The 26,089-nt window shown below is 42.3% G+C and overlaps 1 protein-coding gene across 4 annotated transcripts in view; it reads right to left on the bottom strand.

Annotated features, from left to right (window-relative positions):
• The window catches only part of GXYLT2 (glucoside xylosyltransferase 2), a 96,207-nt gene that overhangs the window by 18,971 nt on the left and 51,147 nt on the right, over positions 1 to 26,089 (bottom strand). For all 4 annotated transcript variants that reach the window (XR_008476770.2, XM_002758582.6, XM_054245871.2 and 1 more), the window contains one exon: positions 742 to 993. Coding sequence is in view for 3 of the 4 variants with exons in the window: in XM_002758582.6 (XP_002758628.1) it covers positions 742 to 993 (252 nt within the window). In the remaining variant the exon portion in view is untranslated. The remainder of the gene's footprint in view (positions 1 to 741; positions 994 to 26,089) is intronic.

The raw sequence follows: 26,089 nt of genomic DNA, 5'->3' as shown, positions 1-26,089 counted from the left end.
ATTCTTTTGAATAGAAGGATGATTTGTTTTTTTGAGACAGCATCTCTCTGTCACCCAGGCTGGAATACAGCAGCATGATCTTGGCTCACTGCAACCTCTGCTGTCCCAATTCACATGATTCTCCTGCCTCAGCCTCCTGAGTAGCTGGGACTACAGGTGTGCAGCAACATGCCTGGCTAATTGTTATATTTTTAGGAGAGCCAGGGTTTCGCCATGTTGGTCAGGCTGGTCTCAAACTCCTGGCCTCAAGTGATCCGCCTGCCTTACCCTCCCAAAGTGCGGTGAGCCACTGCCCCCAACCAGGAGGATAATTTTTTGACTAGTTCTCCACTGATTTTCTTTTAGGTTCTTTCCAGTTCTTTGCTAGGATAAAAGATGAGATCATGAATATTCTTATATAAATACCATCAAGGACTTATATATTCCTAGGCTAATTCCAAGAAATTTTACAGTCTTTGAAGCATTGGTATGAAGAGTTCAAACATTATGGAATTCAGAAATGCAACATAATAGTCCTAAATGGTAACTCTGTTGAAACTTTAAATTCCATAGCCATCTGGGCTTTTCCTGAATAAACAAATATTCCATAATTTTCTAAATACTTTTCTTTGGTTCCTTTTAACCTCACCTATGTTCTAGGTCACCTATTTCCACAATCAGCACGTTGACACTTTGGAAATGTCACTGTTGACAAGACTAACTCCCAGTCTTTAAACAAGGAATTTAAAAGCACTTGTTTACCTTGAACTGTGTACTTCTTATCCGAGTTAAATTCATTAACATGACTCCTGAATTAACTCCCGCAGAGCCATAGAAAGGATGCCTAGCAAAGCGGCTGTACCAGCCAATCTTGGGGATTTCATGCTCGGGGGCCATGGCTGCAAGCTGGGTGGAATTAAACAATCTCAGAAGCTTCCAGATGTCATCAACAGGTCTCAGAAAGAGAACATCGGTGTCCACGTAGAGAAGTGAGTCCACATCCTTTAAAATCACCTTTGTGTGCAAGGAGTGAGTATAAAGGGGAGAGGAGGGAAGAAAACAAAACAAAAACAGGTCAGAAACGAAGTGGTCTGATAGGTAAATAATGCTAGCCAACCTTTGTTGATTAATATTAAATTCTGGAAAGGTTCCACTCTTAGCTCCCATTCTTTCCTTCTTCTTTGACTTGAGGAATGAGTGTGGATCGAGAGGTGGATTCTTAAAAGAAGATAAATTTTGGTCTAGTTTAGCCCAATTATAGGACCGTGGACTATATTTGATAAGGGTTGAACTTACAAAGGAATAAAAACAGCAAATTACTGTGGCTCTCACTTCTTCCATCTCCGAATAAGGCCACTTGTTTTTCTCTCTTAGTTTTTCCTTGAAACATCCAGTGTGGCATTAGAAAACTTGAAGTGGACAATCTAATTTATTATTTATTTATTTATTTATTTATTTATGAGATTAAGTCTTGCTCTGTCACCCAGGCTGAAGCATAGTGGTGTGATGTTGGCTCACTGCAACCTAAAGTTGACAATCTCTAAACCAGCTCATATCAAGCCTTGGGGGTAAATACTCTCTGTCTCTGGATCCACTGCTTCTAGTGTTAATGGGGGGGGGGGTGCCTCCATCTTTAAAACAAAACAAAACTATATATATATGGTTTGCAGATGAGGGTCTTGCTGTGTTGTCCAGCTTGCAGTGCAGTGGCATGCTCTTGGCTCACTGCAGTCTCAACCTCCTGAGCTCAAATGATCTTTTAACCTCAGCCTCCTGAGTAGCTATGACTACAGCTATGCACCACCAAGCCTGGCTAATTTTTTTTTTTTTTTTGTAGAGATGAGGTGTCGCTCTGTTGTGCAGGTTGGTCTTAAACTTCTGGACTCAAGCGATCATCCCACCTTGGCCTCCCAAAGTGCTGGGATCACAGGTGTGAGCCGCTGTGACTCACCTAAATGATATTTTTAGCTATGATTTGGTCTTGGGATTAGGCAGCACAAGTCATTGGCTAGCTTTGTTTGTAAATCAGCAATCGACAACCTTTCTCCTCTAAAGGGCCAGAGAGTAAATATTTCAGGCTCTGTTTCTACTCCTAAAATCTGCTGTTGTAGCATGAAAGCAGCCATTGATAACAGACAAACAATGAGAGTGGGCCGGGCGTGGTGGCTCATGCCTGTAATCCCAGTACTTTGGGAGGCCATTACTGGCAGATGGCTTGATCCCAGGAGTTTAAGACCAGCCAGGGCAAATAGTGAAATCCCATCTTTATAAAAAAAATAGAAAAAGTAGCCAGTCATGGTGGCAAGCTTCTGTAGTCCCAGCTACTCAGGAACCTAAGGTGGGAGGATTGCTTGAACCTGGGAGGCGGACGTTGCAGTGAGCCAAGATCCCATCACTTCACTCCAACCTGTGTGACAGAGAGAGACTCTGTCTCAAAATAATAATAATTAATAATAATAATAATAATAGTGGCTGTGTCTTAATAAAACTTGATTTCAGGACACAGAAGTTTGAATTTCCTATATTTTTCAGATATCACAAAATATCCTTCTTTTGATATTTCAACCATTTGAAATATAAAAGCCACTTCTGGCTCACAGTCTGTGGTTTGCTGACCTCTGCTGTGGATGATTCAAGCCACCGTAGGTGAATGAGTTCTCCTGTGCGAACTGCTTAGCTTTCCAGAGCTTTGCTCGGAGATTTGAGACTTCAAAGCTGTACTTAGTAGTAGCGTTATTTGCCTTGTTTTGCCATTGTTCCCCAAACTTAGGGGTAGCTCAACCAAGGGAGGGTTTGAATCTTCTTGGATCCCTGCCCTAACATCATCCTAACACCATACACTGATGGACTGAATGTCGTGTCCCCAACATTCACATGTTAAAGTGTTCGCCCACAATGTGATTGTGATGGCATCTGGAAAGGAGCCTTTGGGAGATAATTAGGTTTAGTTGAGGTCAGAAGGGTTGGGTCCTCAAGATGGGATCAGTGCCCTTATAGGAAGAAACATCAGAGAGGTCTCTCTCTCTCTCCTCTCTTTCTCTCCTTTCTCTCTCTCTTCTCTCTTTCCTCTCTCCTCTTTCTCTCCCCCCACCCCTTTCTGTCTCTCTGTCTCTCTCTGCCATGTGAGGACGGAGTGAGAAGGTGGCCATTTGTCAGCCAGGAAGAGGCTCCGTCACCACAGCCGGACCATGCTGACAACCTGATCTCAGACTTCCAGCCTCCAAAACCATAAGAAAATACATTTCTGTTGTTTCAGCCACGAGTCTTGTATTTTGTTATGGCAGCCCAAGCAGACTAGTATAACATGCCACTGGGATCCCCAATATTTAAAATTGATGAACATGGGTACTCTGATATAAGTATCAAAGGAATTTCAGACTTGAGTAATTCTGAAACCCACATAATTAGCTACGGGATTTATCTGTTGTTCTTCATCTACTAGAGGAATGGATGTTACAAACCAATAAAATGAAATTAAAAATACTGATCATCTGCCATTTCATAAATGAAGATTATCTTAACATCCATTTTAATAATTTGAAGATTCTAAGTCAGGCACGGTGCCTGAGAGGCTGAGGCAGGTGGATCACTTCAGGTCAGGAGTTTGAGACCAGCCTGGCCAATATGGCAAAACCCCATCTCTACTAAAAATACAACAATTAGCCAGGCATGGTGGTGTGTGTCTGTAATCCCACATACTCAAGAGGCTGAGGCACAAGAATTGCTTGAGCCAAGGAGATGAAGGTTGCAGTGAGCCGAGATTGTGCCACTGCACTCCAGCCTGAGTGACAGAGTGACTCTGTCTCAAAAAAAAAAGGCTGGGTGCGGTGGTGCATGCCAGTAATCCCAGCTACTCGGGAGGCTGAGGCAGGAGAATCCCTTGAACCCAAAAGGCAGAGGTTGCAGTGAGCCGAGATTGTGCCATTGCACTCCAGCCTGGGGGACAGAGTGAATGAGACTCTGTCTCAAAAACAAAAAACGAAAAACAAAAAAAACCCCAGAATTTGAAGATTCTGATTTCGAAATCAGGAAGAATTCTACAAATTGACTGCTTCTTCAACTAAGCATTTAATGTTTCGGCATGCTCATTTTGGTATGTAGATCATATTTCAAAGGAACACACAAAAGTAGCCCTAATGTTCCATCTCAGAGAAATGTGAGAAAACATCACTTAAGAATCTTGAGTCTGGTCTTCGTGAGTTCAAGTCTTGGCAGCCTGAGCCACTACCCCCGTGACTTCAGACAAGTTCCTCAGTTTACCACCTACCCAGATTGTTACAGGATGCAGTGAAATGAAACTCACAAGGTACTCAGTACAGTGGCTGGTACATAGTAAGCACTCAATAAACAGTGTTTTTGTAAGAAGTCTTTGTGTTTTCGCTTTTAAAATGTCAAGTGTAATTAGTTACCACTTGCATCAATGCTCACAGCACTTCAAAACATGTGTTGACCACAAAAAGCCTTTTATGTAGTCAGAGTCAAGCAGAGCAATGAAGTTTTTGAACCTTCCTAATATCATGATTCACTCAGAAGCTTGACTGAAAATAAGTACATAAGGACTTTTTGCTCTTTATCTGAAAAAATAAAAGACACCCCCCCCCCAAAAAAATCACTTTTTGATAGCATTGTATCTCCGGAGGCTAATTTTGCAGCAATTACTGCTCGTATTAATTTGAAGAGGATCATTGTTGGCCTTGTTATAACGGGAAGAGGAATATTTACTGAAAGGATATAAAATTAGCCATTCTAATTCCTTTATGGAAATTAGCCAGCACTAGCAATGAGGCCTTTGTTTTTTTAGAATGGGGGTGGGGTTAAAAGGCAGCACACAATAGTTCTCTGTACCCGACACTGCTGGCTGTAATGTAATGGATCTTCCTGCTCCCACTCCATGCCCCACCCCAACGTGGGCACCCACCTCCAGTGAACCCTGCTCAGCCATCTGCAGCAAGTGTGGGTCAAAGCCCGGCCACAGGCAGCAAGATGATCAGGGGTTCACCAGTGTACCTTCAAATTCATTTTCAACTTGCTGACTTTGACAGTATGACTTGGTGGTTAAAAGTTTTAGGTTTGAAATCTGACTACGTATGTTCAAATTCCATTTCCACCATTAACTGTATGATTTTGGGCAAGCTCTTTAAGCCCCTTTTCTTTTTTTTTCAGACAGGGTTTCACTCTGTCACTCAGGCTGGAATGCAGTGGTGCAATCATAGCTCACTGAGCCTTCGCCTCCTGGGCTCCAGTGATCCTCTCATCTCAGCCTCCTGAGTAGCTGGGACCACAGGCATGAGTCACCACGCCCAGTTAGTTTTTTTTTTTCTTTTTCTTTTTCCTTTCCTGAGAAGAAGTCTTGCACTGTTGCCTGGGCTGGAGTGCAATGCTGTGATCTCAGCTCACTGCAACCTCTACCTCCTGGTTCATGTGACTCTCCTGCCTCAGCCTCCTGAGTAGCTGGGATTACAGGTGCCTGCCACCACACCCAGCTAATTTTTTGTATTTTTAGTCAGGATGGGGTTTCACTGTTGGCCAGACTGGTCTTAAACTCCTGACTTCATAATCTGCCCGCCCTGGCCTCCCAAGGTGCTGGGACTACAGGTGTGAGCCACCGAGCCTGGCCTAATTCTTTTTTTTTTATTTCAAGACAGTCTCGCTCTGTCACACAGGCTGGAGTGCAGTGGCACGATCTCGGCTCACTGCAACCTCCATCTCCTGGGTTCAAGCAATTCTCCTGCCTCAGCCTCCTGAGTAGCTGGGATTAAAGGCATGTGCCACCACACCTGGCTAATTTTTGTATTTTTAGTAGAGACAGGGTTTCACTATGTTGGCCAGGCTGGTCTCAAACTCCTGACCTCAAGTGATCCACCCACCTCAGCCTCCCAAAATCCTGGGGTTACAGGCATGAGCCACTGCGCCCAGCTGCTATTTTTTTTTTTTTTTTTTTTTTGTCTTTTGTAGAGAGACAGGCGCTTGCTTTGTTGTTGGGTTGGTCTTGAGCTCCTGGGCTCAAGCTATCCTCCTGCCTTGATCTCCGAAAGTGCTGGGATTACAGGCATAAGCCACCATGGCTGGCCTGCTTAAGCCTTCTAACTCTAAGCCTCAGTTTCCTCTCGTAAATGGGATTGATAACACATTTTACAATGCTGCCAGGATGATTAAATGAGATCATGTGTGTGAAGCCCCTGGCACACACACAGCAAGGACTCAATAAATGCTATAGGATTTTATTCTCATCCCACTCTAACGAGGGCAAGGTTTCTTGACTGATAGCCAAGGTAACCAGTAACTGGCTATGGTAGTAACCAGTAACTGGCTATGGTAGTAGCCAGTAATGAAAGAACGAGACATATTCCCTGTTCACAGGAGCTTTAAAGGGGGAGACAGAAAAGGGCAAAGCAAAGTGATGATGACGAGGGTAGCACAGAAGCACAGACCAGAGCTGCTAAGCCAGGCTGGAGGAAAAGCGAGGAACGCTTCCTAGCTGAAGTGACATTGAAGCTAAGAGATAAATAAGTGGAGAGCAGGGCAAACATGGAAGAGCATGTGAAAAGAGAGAGCATGGCAAAGGCAGGACTGCCAGTTGCTCAGCAACTCTGGAGTTTACAGAGAGAGGAGGAGTGAGAGAGCAGGCTGTCCAAGTGGGCAGGACCCTAATCAGGAACTATGTTGACAAATTTGGACTTAATCCTGAGAGCAATAGGGAGATGTTCAATGACTTGACCCAGACACCTCAAGGTCATCCCTCCTTCCTCGTCTACCCATATTGCCTGCATCCAATCCTCAACAAGTCCCATAGGCTCTACCTCCTTTCTGTCCTTCTCTGCTTCCTCATCTGAAGTCCAAGGCATGATGGCCATTCCCCTAGAATTCTTCAAAGTTCTATTCCCTGGTCTCCCTGTCTCTGTACTTGTCCCCCTCCAATCCACTCCTCACAGAGCAGTCAAAGGGATTTTTAATGTCCATTGTGACTTGTTCTTCAACCTATCAGTTCTGTACAAGCGTCTTCTTTAATTTCCAAATACCTGGGATTTTCCAGGTATCTTTTTGTTATCCTCTTCTCAGTTAGCTGACTTGTAGTCAGGGAGCACACGGCAGGACTGCCGTCTTCGAATTGACTGAGACTTGTTTTATGGCCCAGGATATGGCCTACCTTGGTGAATGTTCCCTGTACATTTGATAAGAAATGTTTATGCTGCAGTTGCTGGGTGGAGTAGTCTGTAAATGCTATAGCTGTTGATTACGTCACTTGATTGACAGTGTTGTCAAGGTCTTCTATATCCTCACTGGTTTTCAGGAGCTTCTTGGAGCTTTACGTCCAGACACAAAGAAAAAGGGATGGAGAAATGTGGAGTTACTGAAAATTCATTTATATCAACAGAGAGGATTTGGGTATCATTATCCATTTTCACACAAATGATAGTTAATTATTAAAAGAGAAATGCTGGAGTCTATAACTCTGTGGATTTATCTTATTCTCTATTTGTCTAGGAATGTTTTTGCTTCGTGGAACTGGAAGCTTTGTTATTTAGGTGTCCACTCATTTGAGACGGTTACACCTTCCTGATGGCTTGATCCTTGTATCATTACAAAATGTCCAGAGGGCTTTGAGACAAAAACAAAACCTACAATAGGTCACCCTACTTTCATTCTTAAACCCCTGCAAGGCCTTTCCCTGCATTTCTTTCTGTTTTTGGAAATGGAGTTTCACTCCTGTTGCCCAGACTGTAGTGCAATGGTCTCACTGCAACCTCTGCTTCCTGGGTTCAAGTGATTTTCCTGCCTCAGCCTCCTGAGTAGTTGGGACCACAGACACTCACCATCACGCTTGGCTAATTTTTTGTATTTTTAGTAGAGACAGGGTTTCACCACGTTGGCCAGGCTGGTCTAGAACTCCTGACCTCAGGTGATCCACCCACCTCGACCTTCCAAAGTGCTGGGATTATGGGAGTGAGCCACCAAGCCTGGCCTTCACTGCATTTCAAATAGTCACACCTGTTCCATAGTCTATGAAGGGCTCCACAGGATACACACGCTCAGTCTACCTCTCCAACTTAGTCTGCTGTCACTGGTGTTCCTCCACCACGTAGCACAATCCAGTTTTTTCTTTTATTTCTCTGGCTCCAGGGCCTTACACCTTTCATTATTGCTCTATTACTGTCAAAGTCAGCAGAGGGTAGGGAGCTAAATAAACCTAATAGGAAGCCAATGAGCTCCTAATTCTCTCCCTATCTACAGCCAGGGTCTCCTCTATCTGAGATGCTTGTAAGTCTTTGCTAGATAAAAACAAATATTTAAGTCCCCTCTGTCAGAAAGAAAACACAAAATTGAAACTACAGGCCAGGTGTGGTGGCTCACCGGGCACTTTGGGAGCTGGAGGCCGAAGGATAACTTGAGGCCAGGAGTTTGAAAACAGCCTAAGCAATGCAGCAAGGCCTCATCTCTGCAATAACAGTAATGATAAAGTAGCTGGGTGTGGTAGTGTGCACCTGTAGTCCTAACTACTTCTGAGGCTGAAGTGGGAGGATCGGTTGAGCCCCCAAGTTTGAGGCTTCTATGAGCTATGATCACACCACTGCACAGAGGCCTAGGCAAGAGATGGAGACCTGTCTCTCAAACAAACAAAAAATTAAATGATCTAACAAAGGAATCATCTTATCATGGACTAAATGTGTATGTTTTCCCCAAGCTCATATGTTGAAATCCTAACTCACAAGGTGATGGGATGAAGTCATAGAATCCTAAAAGGTGATACAGTAATAAGGGTGGAACCCTCATGAATAGAATTAGCGCCTTTATAGAAGAGGCCTCAAAGAGCTCTCTCTCCCCTTCCACCACATGGGGGCAACATCTACGAACCAGGAAGGAGGCCCTCACCAGACAGATGCTGAATCTGTCCGTTGATGCCCGGGTCTTAGACTTCCCAGCCTCCAGACCCTTGAGAAGTAAGCTTCTATTGTTTATCAGCTACCCAACTACAGGCTCATGTTCTAGCAGCCTGAACTAAGACATGCCTTCTGGAATGTCCTACTCTTCCCCATAACTGGGATGTCTTCTCTCTCACTTCATTTCCTAAGTTCATGAAGATGATAAAGCCCTCAAATGTGCTTAAAAATGACATCTTTTTTTTTTTTGAGACAGGGTCTTGCTCTGTCACCCAGGCTGGAGTGCAGTGGCACGGCTCACTGCAGCCTCAACTTCACGGGCTCATGTGACCCTCCCATCTCAGGATCTCCAGTAGCTGGGACCACAGGCTTGTATCACTACACCTAGCTAATCTTTACATTTTTTTGTAGAGACGAAGTCTCGCTGTGTTGCCCAGGTTCATCTCCAACTCCTGAGCTCAAGCAATCCTCTCACCTTAGCTTCTGAAAATGCTGGCATTACAGGTGTGAGCCACCATGTCCAGCCAAAAAAAAAAAAAAAAAATGGCATCTTTACTGATTATGAAATACATGTGTTACCCTGATGCTTTAGTCCGTTTCTAGGTTTGTGAACTCTTGTGTTTGATCATCGCCTAAAGTATTAAAACTGTGATTACTGTGAAAATTAATACTTCCCAAAATCTGCTAATGTAGGTGAGCTAGCAGTCATTGCTCTTTCCCTGATTCTGGAGGTAAACCTCCACGGAGCTCCTGCAGTTCCTGATAAGCAGCTTCCCAGACCTGCTGGTGAAGTGTCACCAAATGCTTCCCAAATGCGAGGCAGAGCTTTTCACTCATTCTCAAACACTCAGCTCTGACTCATCCCTTCTCAGAAAGACTTTCCCAGAGGGCTCCCCCTTCCTTCCTTCCATTTTCTCTTTATGATACCACCCAACTTCCTTCCTTCTGTCATGTCTCACAATCAGTGGCCTTTGGTTAAATTGTTTTCTCATTTGTTGCTTGCCTCCTCCAACTAGAATAGAAGTCCCTTGAGGGCTGGGACCTTCCCTATCTAGGTAACATCTGAAGTCTGAGTGCCTGACCTATGCATGACATGATATATGTTAGGTATCCAATAAATATTTACGCGAGCTAAGGAATTCGAATGTTGAGCTAGCTCCGAACCACTGGATTGTAGAAGAGAAGGACGGGTTCTGAGAGATGAGAAGATCTGTGAACAAATGAAGCACAGAAGACTCAAGCTCATAAAGGAAAGTCACTGTATCACCAACCACAGGAATATCCTGCTTTTGCTTCAATGGCCTGGACGTCACCCTCCAGGCCTCTGTTGACAAGACAGCTAGGTTGCCATGCTCATCATTCCACTTCCTTACCTCTCAAGCATTTCAGAAATGCCCTAAAAACTAAAGGGCTAGAAAGGGAGCTAGGGGAGGAAAAGAACAGAAGCAAAGACAAAGGTGCCATTCAGATTCAAGCAGAAATGAATTTCAGAGAGGGAAACTTAGAAAACGATGCTGGTGATAATCTGGAGAGAGAAGAAATATTACAGAGGATTAAAGCCGGAGGTAGAAACAGAAAAGAGCAAAGAACAGAGTTTCAGAAGAAAAAGAGAAACACTCCTTTTTTGCCGAGAGAAGATATCACCTACATACTTAAAAAATACGGAGCTGGGGCCAGGTGCGGTGGCTCACGGCTGTACTCCCAGCATTTTGGGAGGCTGAGGCAGGCAGATCTCTTGAGGTCAGGAGTTCAAGACCAGCCTGGCCAACATGGTGAAACTTCCTCTCTACTAAAAATACAAAAATTAGCTGGACATGGTGGCACACGTCTGTAATCCCAGCTACTCGGGAGGCTGAGGCAGGAGAATTGCTTGAACCTGGGAGGTGGAGGTTGCAGTGAGCTGACTGCATCACTGCACTCTGGCCTGGGCAACAGAGCCAGAGAGTCTCAAATAAAAAAAAAAAAAAAGAGCCAGGTGTGGTGACATGTGCCTGGCGTCCTAGCTACTTGGGAGGCTGAGGCAGGAGGATTGCTTAAGCCCAGGAGGTTGCAGTGAGCTGCAGTGAGCTATGATCGCACCACTGCACTCCAGCCTGGGCAACAGAGACAGAACTTGTCTTTAAACAAACAAACAAACAAATAGACTTGAATATAATGAAAATAGCAACTATTAAACTACACAGAATCAGAAAGTCACAGTCTTGATGTATAAAAAAATCAAACTATAACTAAAGAAACAATGCTCACAGCCAGGTGTGGTGGCTCATGCCTGTAATCCCTGCACTTTGGGAGGCCAAGATGGGAGGATAGCTTGAGCCCAGGAGTTTGAGACCAGCCTGGGCACTACAGCAACACCCCACATGTAAAAGAAAATGATGCTCCTAATGGAAAGGTGCCGGAAGCGCCGACATTATTTCAGTTTGGGAAGGTGAAAACGTTTTAGCACAACTGTGTGCCTGTCCTTAATGCCACAGAACTGGACACTTTCATATGGTTAAGATGGTACATTTTATGTGATTTCTATTTTATCACAATAAAGAATAGGAAAAAGAGGCTGGGTGCTGTGACTCATGCCTGTAATCCCAGCACTTTGGAAGGCCAAGGTAGGAGGATCACTTCAGGCCAGGAGTTCCAGACAAGCCTGGGCAACATGGTGAAACCCCGTCTCCACAAAAAAATAAAAAGCCAGGTGTGGTGGGTGGGGGGGGTGTCTGTGGTCCCAGCTACTTGGGAGGCTGAGGAGAGAGGATCACTTGAGCCCAGGAGATCAAGGCTAGAGTGAGATATGTTTATGCCACTGCACTCCAGCCTGGGCAACAGAGACAGACCTTGTCTCAGGGAAAAAAAAAAAAAAAAAGGGAAAAAGAGAAATACAGATACTATTACTACATTTTTTTCAGTTAAAATAAAGACTGCTTTATGGTGTACTCTATGGTATTTATTCACCTATTTTTATCTTTGTATTCACCTATTTTATCTTTTCCCTAAGCCAAATACATTTTGAGAAGTTAACCCAAGATAATATTTAATTTCTGTAATGACATCAAGTCCCTGTCTCCCTTTTTTCCCCCTTACCATTTTTGAAGCATCCATCATTCCTGGAACACGCACATCTTTCGGTAAAATATTGTCAAAGCAGTCAGAGAGAGCACTTTTGCTAAGAGAGGTGCATGGACAGCATCCCCCTTCTAACCTGCATCCTCTCTCCTTTAACAGAGAGCCTTCTCCTGGGTAGGAGATTCAGGTGAGCATATTTGCTGTCCCCTGCCCCTTCTCATTCTACAGAAAGACAAACTGGATGGAATAGGGCTTCTAGGGCTGTTTGGATTTTTTCCTCTGGGACCAAAACTGCTAGGTTCCCAGACTAAAATCACAAAGCAAGAGAACACATTTGAAAATATGTATTTCAAGATATATTTTCAATTTGATAAAATAAGTTCCCTTTCCTCCATTATTATTTTTTTTTTTTGAGACAGAGTCTCACTCTGTCACCCAGGCTGGAGTGCAATGGTGCGATCTCAGCTCCCTGCAGCCTCTGCCTCCTGGGTTCAAGCAATTCTCCTGCTTCAGTCTCCTGTGTAGCTGGGACAACAGGTGCTCGCTACCACGCCTGGCTAATTTTTGTAATTTTAGTAGAGATGGGGTTTCACCATGTTGGCCAGACTGGCCTTAAACTCCTGACCTCAGGTGATCTGCCTTCCTTGCCTTGGTCTCCCAAAGTGCTGGGATTACAGGCATGAGTCACTACACCCAGCCCTTTCCTCCACCATTCTGTCACACTGTTTTTTAAGTATGCACACAGGAACTGTCTTTAGGCAGGCTACTACAGAGACAATAATTATTGAGCAAAGGCAGAAAGCCAGACAAGAAAGAACATTTCCACAGATGAGTGGCAGCCTCTGAGAGTACCTGCTAAATGCTACCCCATTTAACAAAGGAGCCTAAACAGCTTACCTAAGGTCCTATCAGTAAATGGCAGCACCTGGATGAGACTCAGCTGCTTTGACATTAAATCTCATGATCCTTCTGCTTGACTGTGCTGATTTTCACCTAACACAGACCATGCTCACAATGCAAATGACAGATGTGGTCAGTGCTAGAACAGTTCGTTTGTTTGTTTGTTTTGAGACGGAGTTTCACTCTTGTTCCCCAGGCTGGAATGCAATGGTGCAATTTTAGCTCATTGCAACCTCTGCCTCCCAGGTTCAAGTGATTCTCCTGCCTCAGCCTCCCAAGTAGCTGGGATTACAGGCATGCGCCACCATGCCTCACTAATTTTGTATTTTTAGTAGAGATGGAGTTTCTCCATGTTGGTCAGGCTGGTCTTGAACTCCTGACCTCCAGTGATCCAACCGCCTCAGCCTCCCAAAGTGCTGGGATTACAAGTTTGAGCCACTGTGCCCTGCCAGAACAGTTTCTTGTTGTTGTTGTTGTTGTTCTTGTTTTTTCAAGACAGGGTTTCACCATGTTGGCCAGGCTGGTCTTGAACTCCTGACCTCAGGTGATCTGCCTGCCTCGGCCTCCCAAAGTGCTGAGATTACAGGCGTGAGCCACCACACCCAGCGCAGAACAGTTGTTTTTAAACATCAGTGGCAGGGGACTCACTGAAGACATTTGCTTAAAATGCAGATTACCAGGCCTTACCTGCAGATTCTAAATTACGAGTTCTGGCAAGGGCCACAGGAATGTGCATGTACTTAAAAATAATTTTTTTTTTGAGACAGGGTCTGACTTGGTTACCCAGGCTGGACTGCAGTGGTGCAGTCATGGCTCACTGCAGTTTCAAACTCCTGAGCTCAAGGGCTCGTCCCACCTCAACCTTTTACATGTTTTTTTCTTTTTTGAGACAAGAGTCTCGTTCTGTTGCCCAGGCTAGAGTGCAATGACGCGATCTTGGCTCACTGCAACCTTCACCTTGTGGGTTCAAGTGATTCTCCCACCTTGGCCTCCTCAGTAGCTGGAATTACAGGCACTTGTTATCATGCATGGCTGATTTTTGTATTTTTGTAGAGATGAGGTTTCACCATGTTGACCAGGCTTGTCGAACTTCTGACCTCAGGTGATCTGCCCGCCTTGGCCTCCCAAAGTACTGGAATTACAGGCATGAGCCACCACGCCCGGCTGTGTTTTTAAATTTCTTACTGTGAGATCATTTTTTTTTTTCTTTTTTTTGAGACGGAGTTTCACTCTTGTTACCCAGGCTGGAGTGCAATGGCGCAATCTCGGCTCACCGCAACCTCTGCCTCCTGGGTTCAGGCAATTCTCCTGCCTCAGCCTCCTGAGTAGCTGGGATTACAGACACGTGCCACCATGCCCAGCTAATTTTTTGTATTTTTAGTAGAGACGGGGTTTCACCATGTTGACCGGGATGGTCTCGATCTCCTGACCTCGTGATCCACCCGCCTCGGCCTCCCAAAGTGCTGGGATTACAGGCGTGAGCCACTGCATCCGGCCCTGTGAGATCATTTTAAATTTACAGAAGAGTTGTAAAAAGTTCAGAGAGTTCCCATGTATTCTTTACCCAGCTTTCTCTTGTATTAACATCTTACATAACAACAGAACATTTATCAAATCTAAGAAATTAACCCTGGTAGAAATACTATTAACTAAAGAACTTAGATGTCACCAGTTTTTCCACAAATCCTCTCTTTCAGTTCCGAGATCCAAACACTGAATTTGTCACATGTCCTTCGTCTCCTGCAATCTGTAACAATTTTTCAGCCTCTCCTTGTTTTGTTTTCATAACCTTGACAGATTTGAAGAGCACTGGCCGGTTATTTAGAACAAAGTCCCTCAATTTGGGTGTCTGATGTTTTCTCATGTTTAGATTGAGGTTATGCTTAACGGGGAAGAACAGCACAGAAGTGAAACACCTGGGCACACACGCTGTTGACCGGGCCACGTGATATTAGCCTGATTGCTTGGCAAAGGTGGAGTCTGCCAATATTCTTCAAAGTAAACTAAGGATTTCCCCTTTTTCCTTACTAAATATTTTGGAGGTGATACTTTAAAATCATACAAATATCCTGTTTCTGGTTGAATTTTCACTCCTTAATTTCAGCATTCACAGGCAGATCTTATCTGCAGTCATTATTACTATGGTGTTCTAACAATGATTTTCTATTTCTCTCATTCGTTCTACATGTATTAACTGGAATTTTCTATAAGAAAGAGGTGTGATTTTTCTTCATTTATTTATTCAGTTAAGTATTTATTTTTTAAAGTCATTTATGAAAAATTATTTTATTTGAGCGTTATAATTAAATACAATCATTATTTATTTTGTTGCTCAAGTTGTTCCAACTCCAGTCATTTGGAACTCTTTCAGATTGGCTCCTGTCCCCTTCCAATATGAGCTCCCTCCTTTTAAAAACTTTGTTTATTACTAAAAATTATTTTTTTAGCACATCCTTACTTTCTGGCACCATAAGGTTAACTCCAGGGGCATCTTGCATTTTCCCTGCCTTCAGCCAGGAATGAACAGTTCTCCCAGGAGCCCTGGTTCCTTTTACTGGAGGATGGAATTCAGAAACCAATATCCAGGTGCTACGGGTATTCATTGCTACTCGGGTGTTGCTGCTTCTAGCCTCTTAACAATGGATAGAGCTAGGACATACACGTATGTATACAAACCCATGTATATATACATATCCATAATTACTTTTTTTTTTTTTTTGAGATGGAGTTTCACTCTTGTTGCTCAGGCTGGAGTGCAATGGCACGATCTAGGCTCACTGCAACATCTGCCTCCCAGGTTCAAGTAATTATCCTGCCTCGGCCTCCCAAGTAGCTGGGGATTATAGGCATGTGCCACCACACCCAGCTAATTTTGTATTTTTAGTGGAGATGGGGTTTCTCCATGTTAGTCAGGCTGGTCTTGAACTCGCAACCTCAGGTAATCCACTCACCTCTGCCTTCCAAAGTGAAGGGATTACAGGCATGAGCCTCCGTGCCCATCCATTACTTCTTTTTATTATTTTTATATTTTCCTTTTTCCACAGATACTGAGTATCCATAATTACTTCTCTATTTATCTGTATCTATTTATTAAAAAAAAAATGAGTCCACATTGACACTGAGCTCAGGATTGTGCATATGTGTGTGTGAGCCTGCCTGTCTGTGAGAAATAATTTGTTAAAGGCAAAGAGAATTCTGAGCTTAGACTATCAGGGTGTTGGGCTAAGTTCTGAAGAACTAGGTGTGGTTTTATTAAGTGAGGCTGGAGGTGGGGAGTGGAATGGCCAGGGTATTGTCTCCAGGCAACAGTACGGCAGAGGGTCGTGTGCACAGCATCTGGGAAACAGTGTGACATACCAGCGTGGCTGGAATAGGAAATTCATGATTTCAAATAATGCTGAAAGTTAATAGGTAAACTCAGAATGCAAAGGGCCCTGAACACCAGGCCCAGAGGTCTGGACTTGACCTTGTAACAGGGACTCTAGGAAGATTCTGTGCCAGAATCCATCTGATGAGAATAGCATTCAAAAACCAAAATGCAGGAGTGGTACACAGAAGAAAAGAGATACGGGAAGCAGGGAGATGAATAAACAGGACGGTACAATAACCCTTTTCTCTGTTATCATTGCCACCTTTTATTTTTTGTCTTAACGAAAATACATCCAGACCCAGAACACATGGTCAGAAAAAGTTCTATACCTTCATGGCTCTGTAATTCTGGTGCATGTGATGTCTTCCCAAATGTGAACAGATAGCTTGCATACATTATGTAAAGCTCTGATACCCTTTGTCTTTTTTCTCTTTCTTATTGGCTTGCTATTTCTAAAAATTGGGCCAGTGTGGTGGCTCATGCCTGTAATCCCAGCACTTTGGGAGACCAAGGTAAGAGGATTGCTTCAGGCAAGGAGTTCAAGACCAGCCTGGGCAATATAGAGATCCCATCTCTACAAAAAATTAAAAAATTAGCCAGGAGTGGTAGTTTGTGTCAGTAATTCCAGCTACTTGGAAGGCTGAGACAGGAGGGTTGCTTGAGCCTAGGAGGTGGAGGATGCAATGAGCCATGATTGCACCACTGCACTCTAGCCTGGGTGACAGAGACCCAATTTCAGGGAAAAAACAAGTTGTCTGAATTCCACAATACACAAATTCATGCTTGTGTGTTGTGAAAACATATAAACAATTTGGCAGTCAACAAAGTTCAAGTTGCTCTTTACCTGTCCCTATGCTCACAACCCCTTCTCTCTTCAGAATCAACCACCACACACCACCACACCAACCCCCCATAACCAGCCCTTCTCTCTTCAGAATCAACCAGCATTAATAGTGAACATCATCACAGTCTGTTCCTACGCGTTGTACATGGGGTCTTTGTATGGCCAGGAAGTCAGAACTCGACTCAATCACTCCATCACTCTTTAATCTCTTTTGTTTTTTTCTGTAATGCTTATTACTGCCTGAAATTAATGAATTTACTTATTTTTTATCATTCTTTTCTGACTTAGATATAAGCTCCATGAGATTAGGAGTCATAGTCATATTTCTAGGGCCAGTAACATAATTGAGGCTCAATAAATATTACTGAATAGTTTTGTGTGTAAATGTTTATAAACACACAAATGAACACATATATTTTTGCATTTTCATATTATTTACTTATTTTTCTGAGATAAGGTCTTGCTGTGTCACCCAGGCTGGAGTACAACAACACAATCATGGCTCATTGCAACCTCCACCTCCTGAGCTTAGGCAATCCTCCTGCCTCAGCCTCCCAAGTAGCTGGGATTAAAGGTGTGAGCCACTGCACCTGGCCATTTCTTTGCATTTTAAAAATACTGGCTGGGTGCTGTGGCTCAAGTCTGTAATCCTAGCATGCTGGGAGGCCAAGGCAGGTGGAGTGGATTGCTTGAGTCCAGGAGTTTAAGACCAGCCTGGGCAACACAGTGAAACATCTCAACAAAAAATATAAAAATTAGCTGGGTGTGGTGGTGCATGCCTGTAGTCTCAGCTACTCAGGAGGCTGAGGTGAGAGAATCGCCTGAGCCTGGGGAGGTTGAGGCTACAGTGAGCCGTGACAGCACCCTGTACTCCAGCCTGGGTGATAGACTAAGATCCATGTCAAAAAAGAAACAGGAAAAGACTACCAGTGGACTCATACTGTACACGCTAACTTTCTGTCTGCTTTGGGATACTTCCCTGTAATTTTATGTATGCAGACAACAAACAACATTCTGTTTGAGTGTAGTGGTGTGATCTTGGCTCACTGCAACCTCTGTCTCCGGGTTCAAGCAATTCTCCTGCCTCAGCCTCCTGAGTATCTGGGTGCCACCATGCCGGGTTAATTTTTGTATTTTTAGTAGACAGGGTTTCACCATGTTGGCCAGGCTGGTCATAATCTTTTCTGTATGTATATGCATATATATGTATACACACACATACATATATATATTTGGGAGTTTGCAGAAAAATAAATATGCATTCTTTTTTTTTTTTTTTTTGAGATGGAGTTTCACTCTCGTTACCCAGGCTGGAGTGCAATGGCGCAATCTCGGCTCACTGCAACCTCCGCCTCCTGGGTTCAGGCAATTCTCCTGCCTCAGCCTCCTGAGTAGCTGGGATTACAGACACGCGCCACCATGCCCAGCTAATTTTTTGTATTTTTAGTAGAGACGGGGTTTCACCATGTTGACCAGGATGGTCTCGATCCCTTGACCTCAAATATGCATTCTTAAGTAGTGTTCCACACTGTTTTAATCTGAGATTTTAAGACTGTTCGTTTTGTTAAATAATTACCTTAAAATGGGGTGGCACAGGAGAAAATTAGTCTATTTTTATTTTTGTATCTATTGTGCCCCCTTGTGGAATTACATATAACTTACATATTCATTTTTGTGACGTTCTAACAAAGAGCATGTGTACCAATGTCATGGCTGCATTCAGGCATGTGCCAATCAATGAAGTAGACTCTTCTGATCGCTTTAGCCTTGCAAACAAGATTCTGATTGCCTCTGAGTTGAGCAAATCAGTGATGGCTTTGTTCAAGATGGTTCTAAAATTCTGGTTCTTTAAACGCGTGTTTGGTCTTTGATTTCATCATTTCAGCTGTGCGGCCAACTGTTAGAACTGCATGCAGGACATTTTCCACAGGCCTTGCGTAACTGAAAGTATCTGGTTTCTCCGGCAAGTTCTGAGATAATGGCTCTCTCAGATCTTCCATCTGCTTCCATGCTTGCTTTTGGCTTGCTTCCTTCTCTTATCAGGTGTTGCAATCCCAGCCAGCAAGCACACAGTATCTCTCCTTGTTGGCTGCAGACATTCCGTTAGCCATAGCAACTGTCATTTAAAGCAGGGTCTAGTTTCTTAGTCAGATGGTGCCTCCCCAGAGAATGTGTTCTCTGCTAGGAGTTGCTGAAAACAGGATCATCGGATCACAAGAAAATGTAGCTCTTCACTCAAATCAGACTGATTTTCAGAGAAGCTTTTCCCTTTTGTTACATTTGAGACTCTAATACAGCTAACATTTACTGAGTAGACACGGGGTTCAGGGCTTGGCACTTTTGTAAGGGTTCTATCTTTAAATCATCTCTGCCACTTTTGAAGCAGTGGTTAAAGCCCTTTTTTATTAGACCATCCATCCATTTGTCTGTCTTTCCATCCACTGTCCCTCCCCCATCCATCTATACATCCTTCTTTCCTTCCACCCATTCATCCATCCAAATAGCTTTACAGAGGGCCTTCTGTTAATACGTACCAGATATTACTATAGGTGCAGGAGATCAAAGACCTTTTTCTTTTTTTAAATTATTATTATTATTTTTTTGTAGAGGAAGGATCTCGCTATGTTGTGCAGGCCAGTCTCAAACTTCTGGCCTCAAGCAATTTTCCCGTTTCTGCCTCCCAAAGTGCTGGGATTATAGGCATGAGCCACCGTGCCTGGACAAGGTTAAAAATCTTTGCCCTGAGGGGGCTTACATGCTCCTGAGAAAAGCCAAAAAATAAAACAAATAAGTGTGTAGTATTCTAACTTTGAAGATGGTAGGATACAGAAAACTAAAGCAGGAATGGGGAGCAATTATAAATACAAACACCTCACTGAACTGGCGACTCTGAGCAAAGACATATGTTCTATTTTTTTTTTTCTTTACCCATTTAGCAGTTAAAGAATGGAAGGTTCAGGAGAATTTTCCTAAGGAGGTATTTTGGGAACACTTTAGGAATGTCTTCTACAAGTACAGGAGAAAATGCTGGCACTAATACATTCTAAGAAGTAGAGCAGAATGACTACACTATAGGAGAATTTTGGGCTCCAATCCAGACTCCGAGATTTACCCCAGGAAAAGGATTTAATTTCCTCAGTTTCAGTTTCCTCATTTGCAAAGAGGATGCAAACGAGCGTATTCCTCAAAGAGTTGTGAGGCGTCAACGATATCATAGACCTAAAGGTCGCAGGCTGTGTTAAGTGCAGCACTGGGTGGTCTTTGGCCGCCTACCCTACATTCCTCTTTTTTCAGTGCTATGTCCTGAAGACATATTTTAAAACAGCATCTCTTCAACTATTTTCAGCTGTATCTCGTAGTAAAAAATGCATTTTCATCACAATTCTAGTTTATACATACATAAATAGATAAGATGGAAATGTCAAAAAGAATACTTGTTTTTACTAAACGCAACACATATCCATTCTATTCTATTTCATTTTTTTTAAAGCTGACAATAATCCACTAAACTAGTTTCAAGAGTGAGTCACTGGTGGGTTACTTCCGACAATTAGGGAAACTCAGAATAGTCGAATAGTTAACCAAAGCTTAGTAAATAATAACATAGATAGGCAGACATACGGACAAAGAAGTAAAAATGGTTCTTCCTCTATGTCCTCCACCATATTCTCCACTCCCAGAGCAAACCACCAATTTCAATTATTTAAACTGATCCTGTAGGTATATACCTCCATGTATCTAAAAATATATACCTTATCTATTAACTCCCCACCCTGGAAGAACAGATTTTAGCTCTCTTTCGCACAAATTCCCAACCCCACATATACCTTCCCATCCCTCAATACAATTATATCAAAATACTGTTTAGATCAATATACAATATTATGATGGCCATGCAAATGTTATTTCCAGTGAAGCCACAATATGAGCAGCCATACTTTCCTTCTCTGTACAAGTGTTTTTCCTGGAATTAATGACTCTTTTTCTGTTGTTAATTTGTTTCATTTTCCTTTTTTTTTTTTCTTTTTTTTTTGAGATGGAGTCTCACTCTGTCACCCAGACTGGAGGGCAATAGCACAATCTTGGCTAACTAGATCCTCTGCCTCCTGGGTTCAGGCAATTCTCCTGCCTCAACCTCCCAAGTAGCTGGGACTACAGGCATATGCCACCATACCCGGCTAATTTTTGTATTTTTAGTAGAGACAGGGTTTCATCACATTGGCCAGGCTGGTCTTGAACTCCTGACCTCAAGTGATTCATCTGCCTTGGCCTTCCAAAGGGCTGCAATTACAGGCATGAGTCACTGCACTGGCTGGTTTTCTATATGTTTATTAAAGCTTCTTCCATGGCTTCGTGATTTTCTCCAACCAGGATGCTGTGCAGCTATCATCTCCATTCCTCTGATACTCCTTTCATGCCCACTTTGAGTGATATTCCCTGCTTCTGGGATCTCACATCTTCATCTTTCTTAATGTACTCCATTTCAGTATAATACATTAGACTCACAGGAGGAAGTACGGAAGACTCACAGGAGGTAAGTATTTTGAAATGGTGCACATCTGAAAATGTCTTGCTACCTAGACACTTAATTTGTAGTTTAGTTGGGTATAGAATTCTAGAGTGAAAATGTTGTCTGTGAATTTTAAAGGTATTGCTCCAATATTTTGGCATTTTGTCCAGTGCTGTTGAAGAGTTTGAAGCCCTTTTGATTTCTAGTTTGGGAAATGTGACTTTTTCTTCCCTTTCTGATAGTTAATATTATCTTCTTTTTCACCTATTCTGAAAGTTTAGTCAATCTGCCTAATGCTGAATGGTTTTTTCTATCATATGTGATGTCTTCTGATGGATTCTCTCCATCTGGGAATTTATGTCTGCTTGTTCTGGGAAATTTTCTTGAATTAATTTCACTGTTGATTTCCTATCCTGTGTGTTTTCTGATTTTTCTTTCCAGAGCTAGTATTGTTCAGATGTTGTATCAGCTTCTGATCATTTTATTGCTATTCTCCTTCTATTTAGTTTTTGTTTATTGCTGTACTTTCAGAAAGAGTTTCTCAATTCCACCCCCCGCCCCATTCTTTTATTGAGTTCTATTTCTTTTTCTTTTTTTTTTTTTTAAAGAAGGGGTTTCACCATGTTGGTCAGGCTGGTCTTGAACTCCCGACCTCAGGTGATCCGCCCAACTTGGTCTCCAAAGTGCTTGGATTACAGGCATGAGCCACCACACCCGGCCTGAGTTCTATTTCTTTCTGCTGTACTTTGAACGTACAACAGGTATTTAAAATCCTCTAAATGTTTCATTTATGAAATAGAACCTCATGCTTCTTTCATACATATTATGTCTTATTTTATTTCTCTAAGATTCTAATAATAATTTCTTTAGAGGTTTTATTCATCCTCCAAATATGATTTTCTCTAGGTTGATAAGCTCTTTTTGTTTTGGACCCTGTCTTTCCTATTAGAGGGCTTCTTCAAAGGTCTAGCAATCGCTAGATCTCTATTCATATTCCAGCTGCTTAGATGTAGGTGGAGTAAGCCTGTCAGCTACGCACACCACTGGAGGAAGCTCTGGTGGGCCACCCTAATGAGAAATCATCTCATGTCAGTGTCCTTAAATCGCCACAGATAGGCTTCCAAATCTCAATCTGGAAGGCATAAATTTCTTTGCAAGGTGCTGGGGTCTATATGGTAGAAATAGGCCTGGAGTCTTAACATTCACGTTTAAGTATTTTATTGAATCTCATGTTTTCAACATGGTATACTTAACTGTGCCTGGATTCTCCTAGTCCAAAGACCCTCTGTTTTACTTTTTTCAGAAACTAAACTTCCAATATTTTGCCCAAGGGAGGATAAAATTCCAAGTTAACAATATGAAACAGGCAGTCTGAAGCCTCAACTGCATTTCAAACAGAAAAGTAACTACACCTCCTGATTTTAGATTAATCTTCATTGCCATCTCTAGTTGTAGATGATGCCACTAATTCATTGGCTTTTGGGTTTTTTTTTTTTTTTTGCCATATATATCATTTACTTCTGCATTTTTCCCACTGCTGGTTAAAGATTTAGCTGTCTCAAGTTAAGGTTGGTAAACACTATTCTTATTGTCCCAGAATAGATTTATGGTCTTTTAAGAAATTAATTATCAGCTAGGCACAGTGGCTCATGCCTATTATCCTAGCACTTTGGAAGACTGAGGCAGGCAGACTGCTTGAGTCCAGGAGTTTGAGACCAGCCAGGGCAACAGAGCAAGATCCCATCTCTACAAAAAATACAAAAATTAGCCATGTATGGTGGTACACACCTGTAGTCCCAGCTGCTTGGGAGGCTAAGCTGGAAGGATCACTGAACCCAGGAGATTGAGGGTTCAGTAAGCCATGACCATACCACTACACTCCAGCCTGGGTGACAGAGCAATACTCTGTCTCAAAAAAAGAAATAAAATAAAATTAAAATCATCAATTTTTATGTAGTTTTAGGAAAGAATAAATACAAATTCAAATAATTTCCTTGCCATCTTTAATCGAGCACAAGCTCAGTTGGCTAAGCTCCTCTTTCATTCTGAAAGCTCCCAACATCCTTTCCTTTCTTTATTGTTATTACTAATATTATTTTTTTTTGACACAGGGTCTCACTCTGTTGCTCAAGTTGGAGTGCAGTGGGGCCATCACAGCTCAACTGCAGCTTAGACCTCCTGGGGCTCAAGTGATCCTCCAAGTTCAGCCTCCTGAGTTGCTGGGACCACAGACCTGTGCCACCACACCTGGTGTCAGAGACAGGGTGTCATTTTGCTGCTCAGGCTGGTCTTGAACTCCGGGGCTAAAGTCATCTTCCAATCTTGGCCTTCTAAAGTGTTGGGATTATAGGGATGAGCCACTGTGCCCAGGCTCAACATCCTTTCAATCACATGCTCTTCTGATTAACTCAGCCTGAATCAATCATGATCACTTTCATATATTTTTCTTTTTTTTTAATATTTGTACATACTACAGCCAACATTATACATGATCACTTTCAACCAAAGAACTATGTTACAGTAAGTAATCAACATACATTATTATGATTCTTATTCTAGGCTTCATAAGAAATATAATGACTCTTCAGTTCTAGAACTACTGCATCTGTTAGCAACTACTGCAACTATTAGCATCTAATACTATGATGCTGATTATTCTGGAGTCAAAAAGACAATTCCCTACAATGTGACAGATGCTATAATAGGAGTGTTGTCTGCTGGGGCATGTTTACAATTTTTCTTGGTTAGTTATGGCTTGGCCAACTGGGCCAAAAAAAAAAAGGGATGTTGCTATTAACCAAGATAAGGTCCTTTTTGGAAAGAGCATTAACTATTTCAGTAGTTTCATGCCACATGTCAGTCCTAAAAAATAGGTATAATAAAAACAGACTCTAAAACTGTGCCAGACATTGTTTCCAAGGGTGTTAAATGGATTAACTAATTTAAAATTTCACAACACTGTGAGCTAGGCAATATTATTATCGCCTTTTTACAGATGATTAACTAGAGGCAAGGAAAGTGGAAATTATTTCTTCTGGTTACAAAGTGGTAAGTGGTAGGAATGAGATTTAAATATATCTGGGCTGCTTACAGAGTCTGTGTTCTTAACAACTTACCATACTGCCTCTATATGTTAACATCACAAATTAATTTGTCTCCATTAAATGTTTCCTAATACTGTGGCATTAAATTTTCTATAGGCCACACTTTGTATATTATCTCATACCCCTTACCTTAACAAAGTAACTGGATCTCTCTGAAGGCCTGAGAAGAAATGTTATAAAACTATTCGTTGTTAAGTCAAACAGATGTTTATTGTTTGCCCTCCCCTTCATATCTTCCTCCATCTCCTGATAAGAGCCACTCTCTTGCGGTAAAACCCAATCCATGTGGCCTAGATGCTGTTGGCCCCTGTTGACCATGAAAGATAATGTGACCCAAGTCAAGCCAATCAGAGTATCCTGTCTTCCTGGACATAATGATTGGTTTAGAAACGAGCAAATGACTTTGGATTAGACAATGGTTTCTTAGATATGACACCAAAGCACAACAAAAATGGAAATAGATAACTTTGAATTAAACACAATTAAATACTTTTGTGTTGCCAATGACAATATTAAAGTGGGCTGGGCGTGGTGGATCAACTGAGGTCAGGAGTTTGAGACCAGCCTGGCCAACATGGTGAAACCTCATCTCTACTAAAAATACACAAAAAAAATTAGCTAGGCGTGATGGTGGGTGCCTGTAATCCCAGCTACTGGGAAGACTGAGGCAGGAGAATTGCTTGAACCCAGAAGTCAGAGGTTGCTGTGGGTCAAGACTGTGGCATTGCACTTCAGAAAACTCTGTCTCAAAAAAAAAATTAAAAGACAATACACAGAATTCAAATTTGTTCATTTCATCTAAGTTACCTAATGTATTGACATACAGTTATTCACAGTATTGCTTTATGATCCTTTTATTTGGTAATATTGGTAGTCATGTTCCCTCTTTCCTTCCTCATTTTAGTAGTTTGAGTCTTCCCTTGTTTTCTAGCTCAGTCTACCTAAAGGTTTGTCAATTTTGTTGATCTTTCCAAAGTACCAGTTTTTAGTTTTGGTGTTACTTCTCTATTCTTTTTTCTCTTCTTTGTATAATTAATTTTCAGTTGAATCTTTATTATTTCCATCCTTCTGCTGGCTTGGATTTAGTTTGTTCTTCTGAGGTACTGTAAAGTGGAAGGTTAGGCAATTGACTTGAGATCTTTCCTCATTTGTGCTGTTGAAGTTTATAAATTCCCCTCTAAACCCTGTGTTAGGTGTCGCCCATAAATACTGGCATATTTTATCTTCGTTTTCATTGTAATGTCCCTTGTAGTTTCTTCTTAAAGCCACTGGCTATTTATAAGAATGTTACTTAATTTCTACATTTTTGGGAACTTCCCAAATTTCTTTCTGTTATTGACTTCTAATCCCATTCCACTGTGGTCAGAGAAAATACTTAATATAACTTCAATCCTTTTAAGTTTATTACAGTTTCTTTGATGGTACAACATGTGGGTGGAGTGTTCT

This window comes from Callithrix jacchus, chromosome 15 (genome assembly GCF_049354715.1).
Source record: "Callithrix jacchus isolate 240 chromosome 15, calJac240_pri, whole genome shotgun sequence".
NCBI classification, from domain to species: Eukaryota; Metazoa; Chordata; class Mammalia; order Primates; family Cebidae; genus Callithrix; species Callithrix jacchus.
Note: the sequence above shows the minus strand (reverse complement) of the source record. Positions and strands in the feature narration are given on the sequence as shown.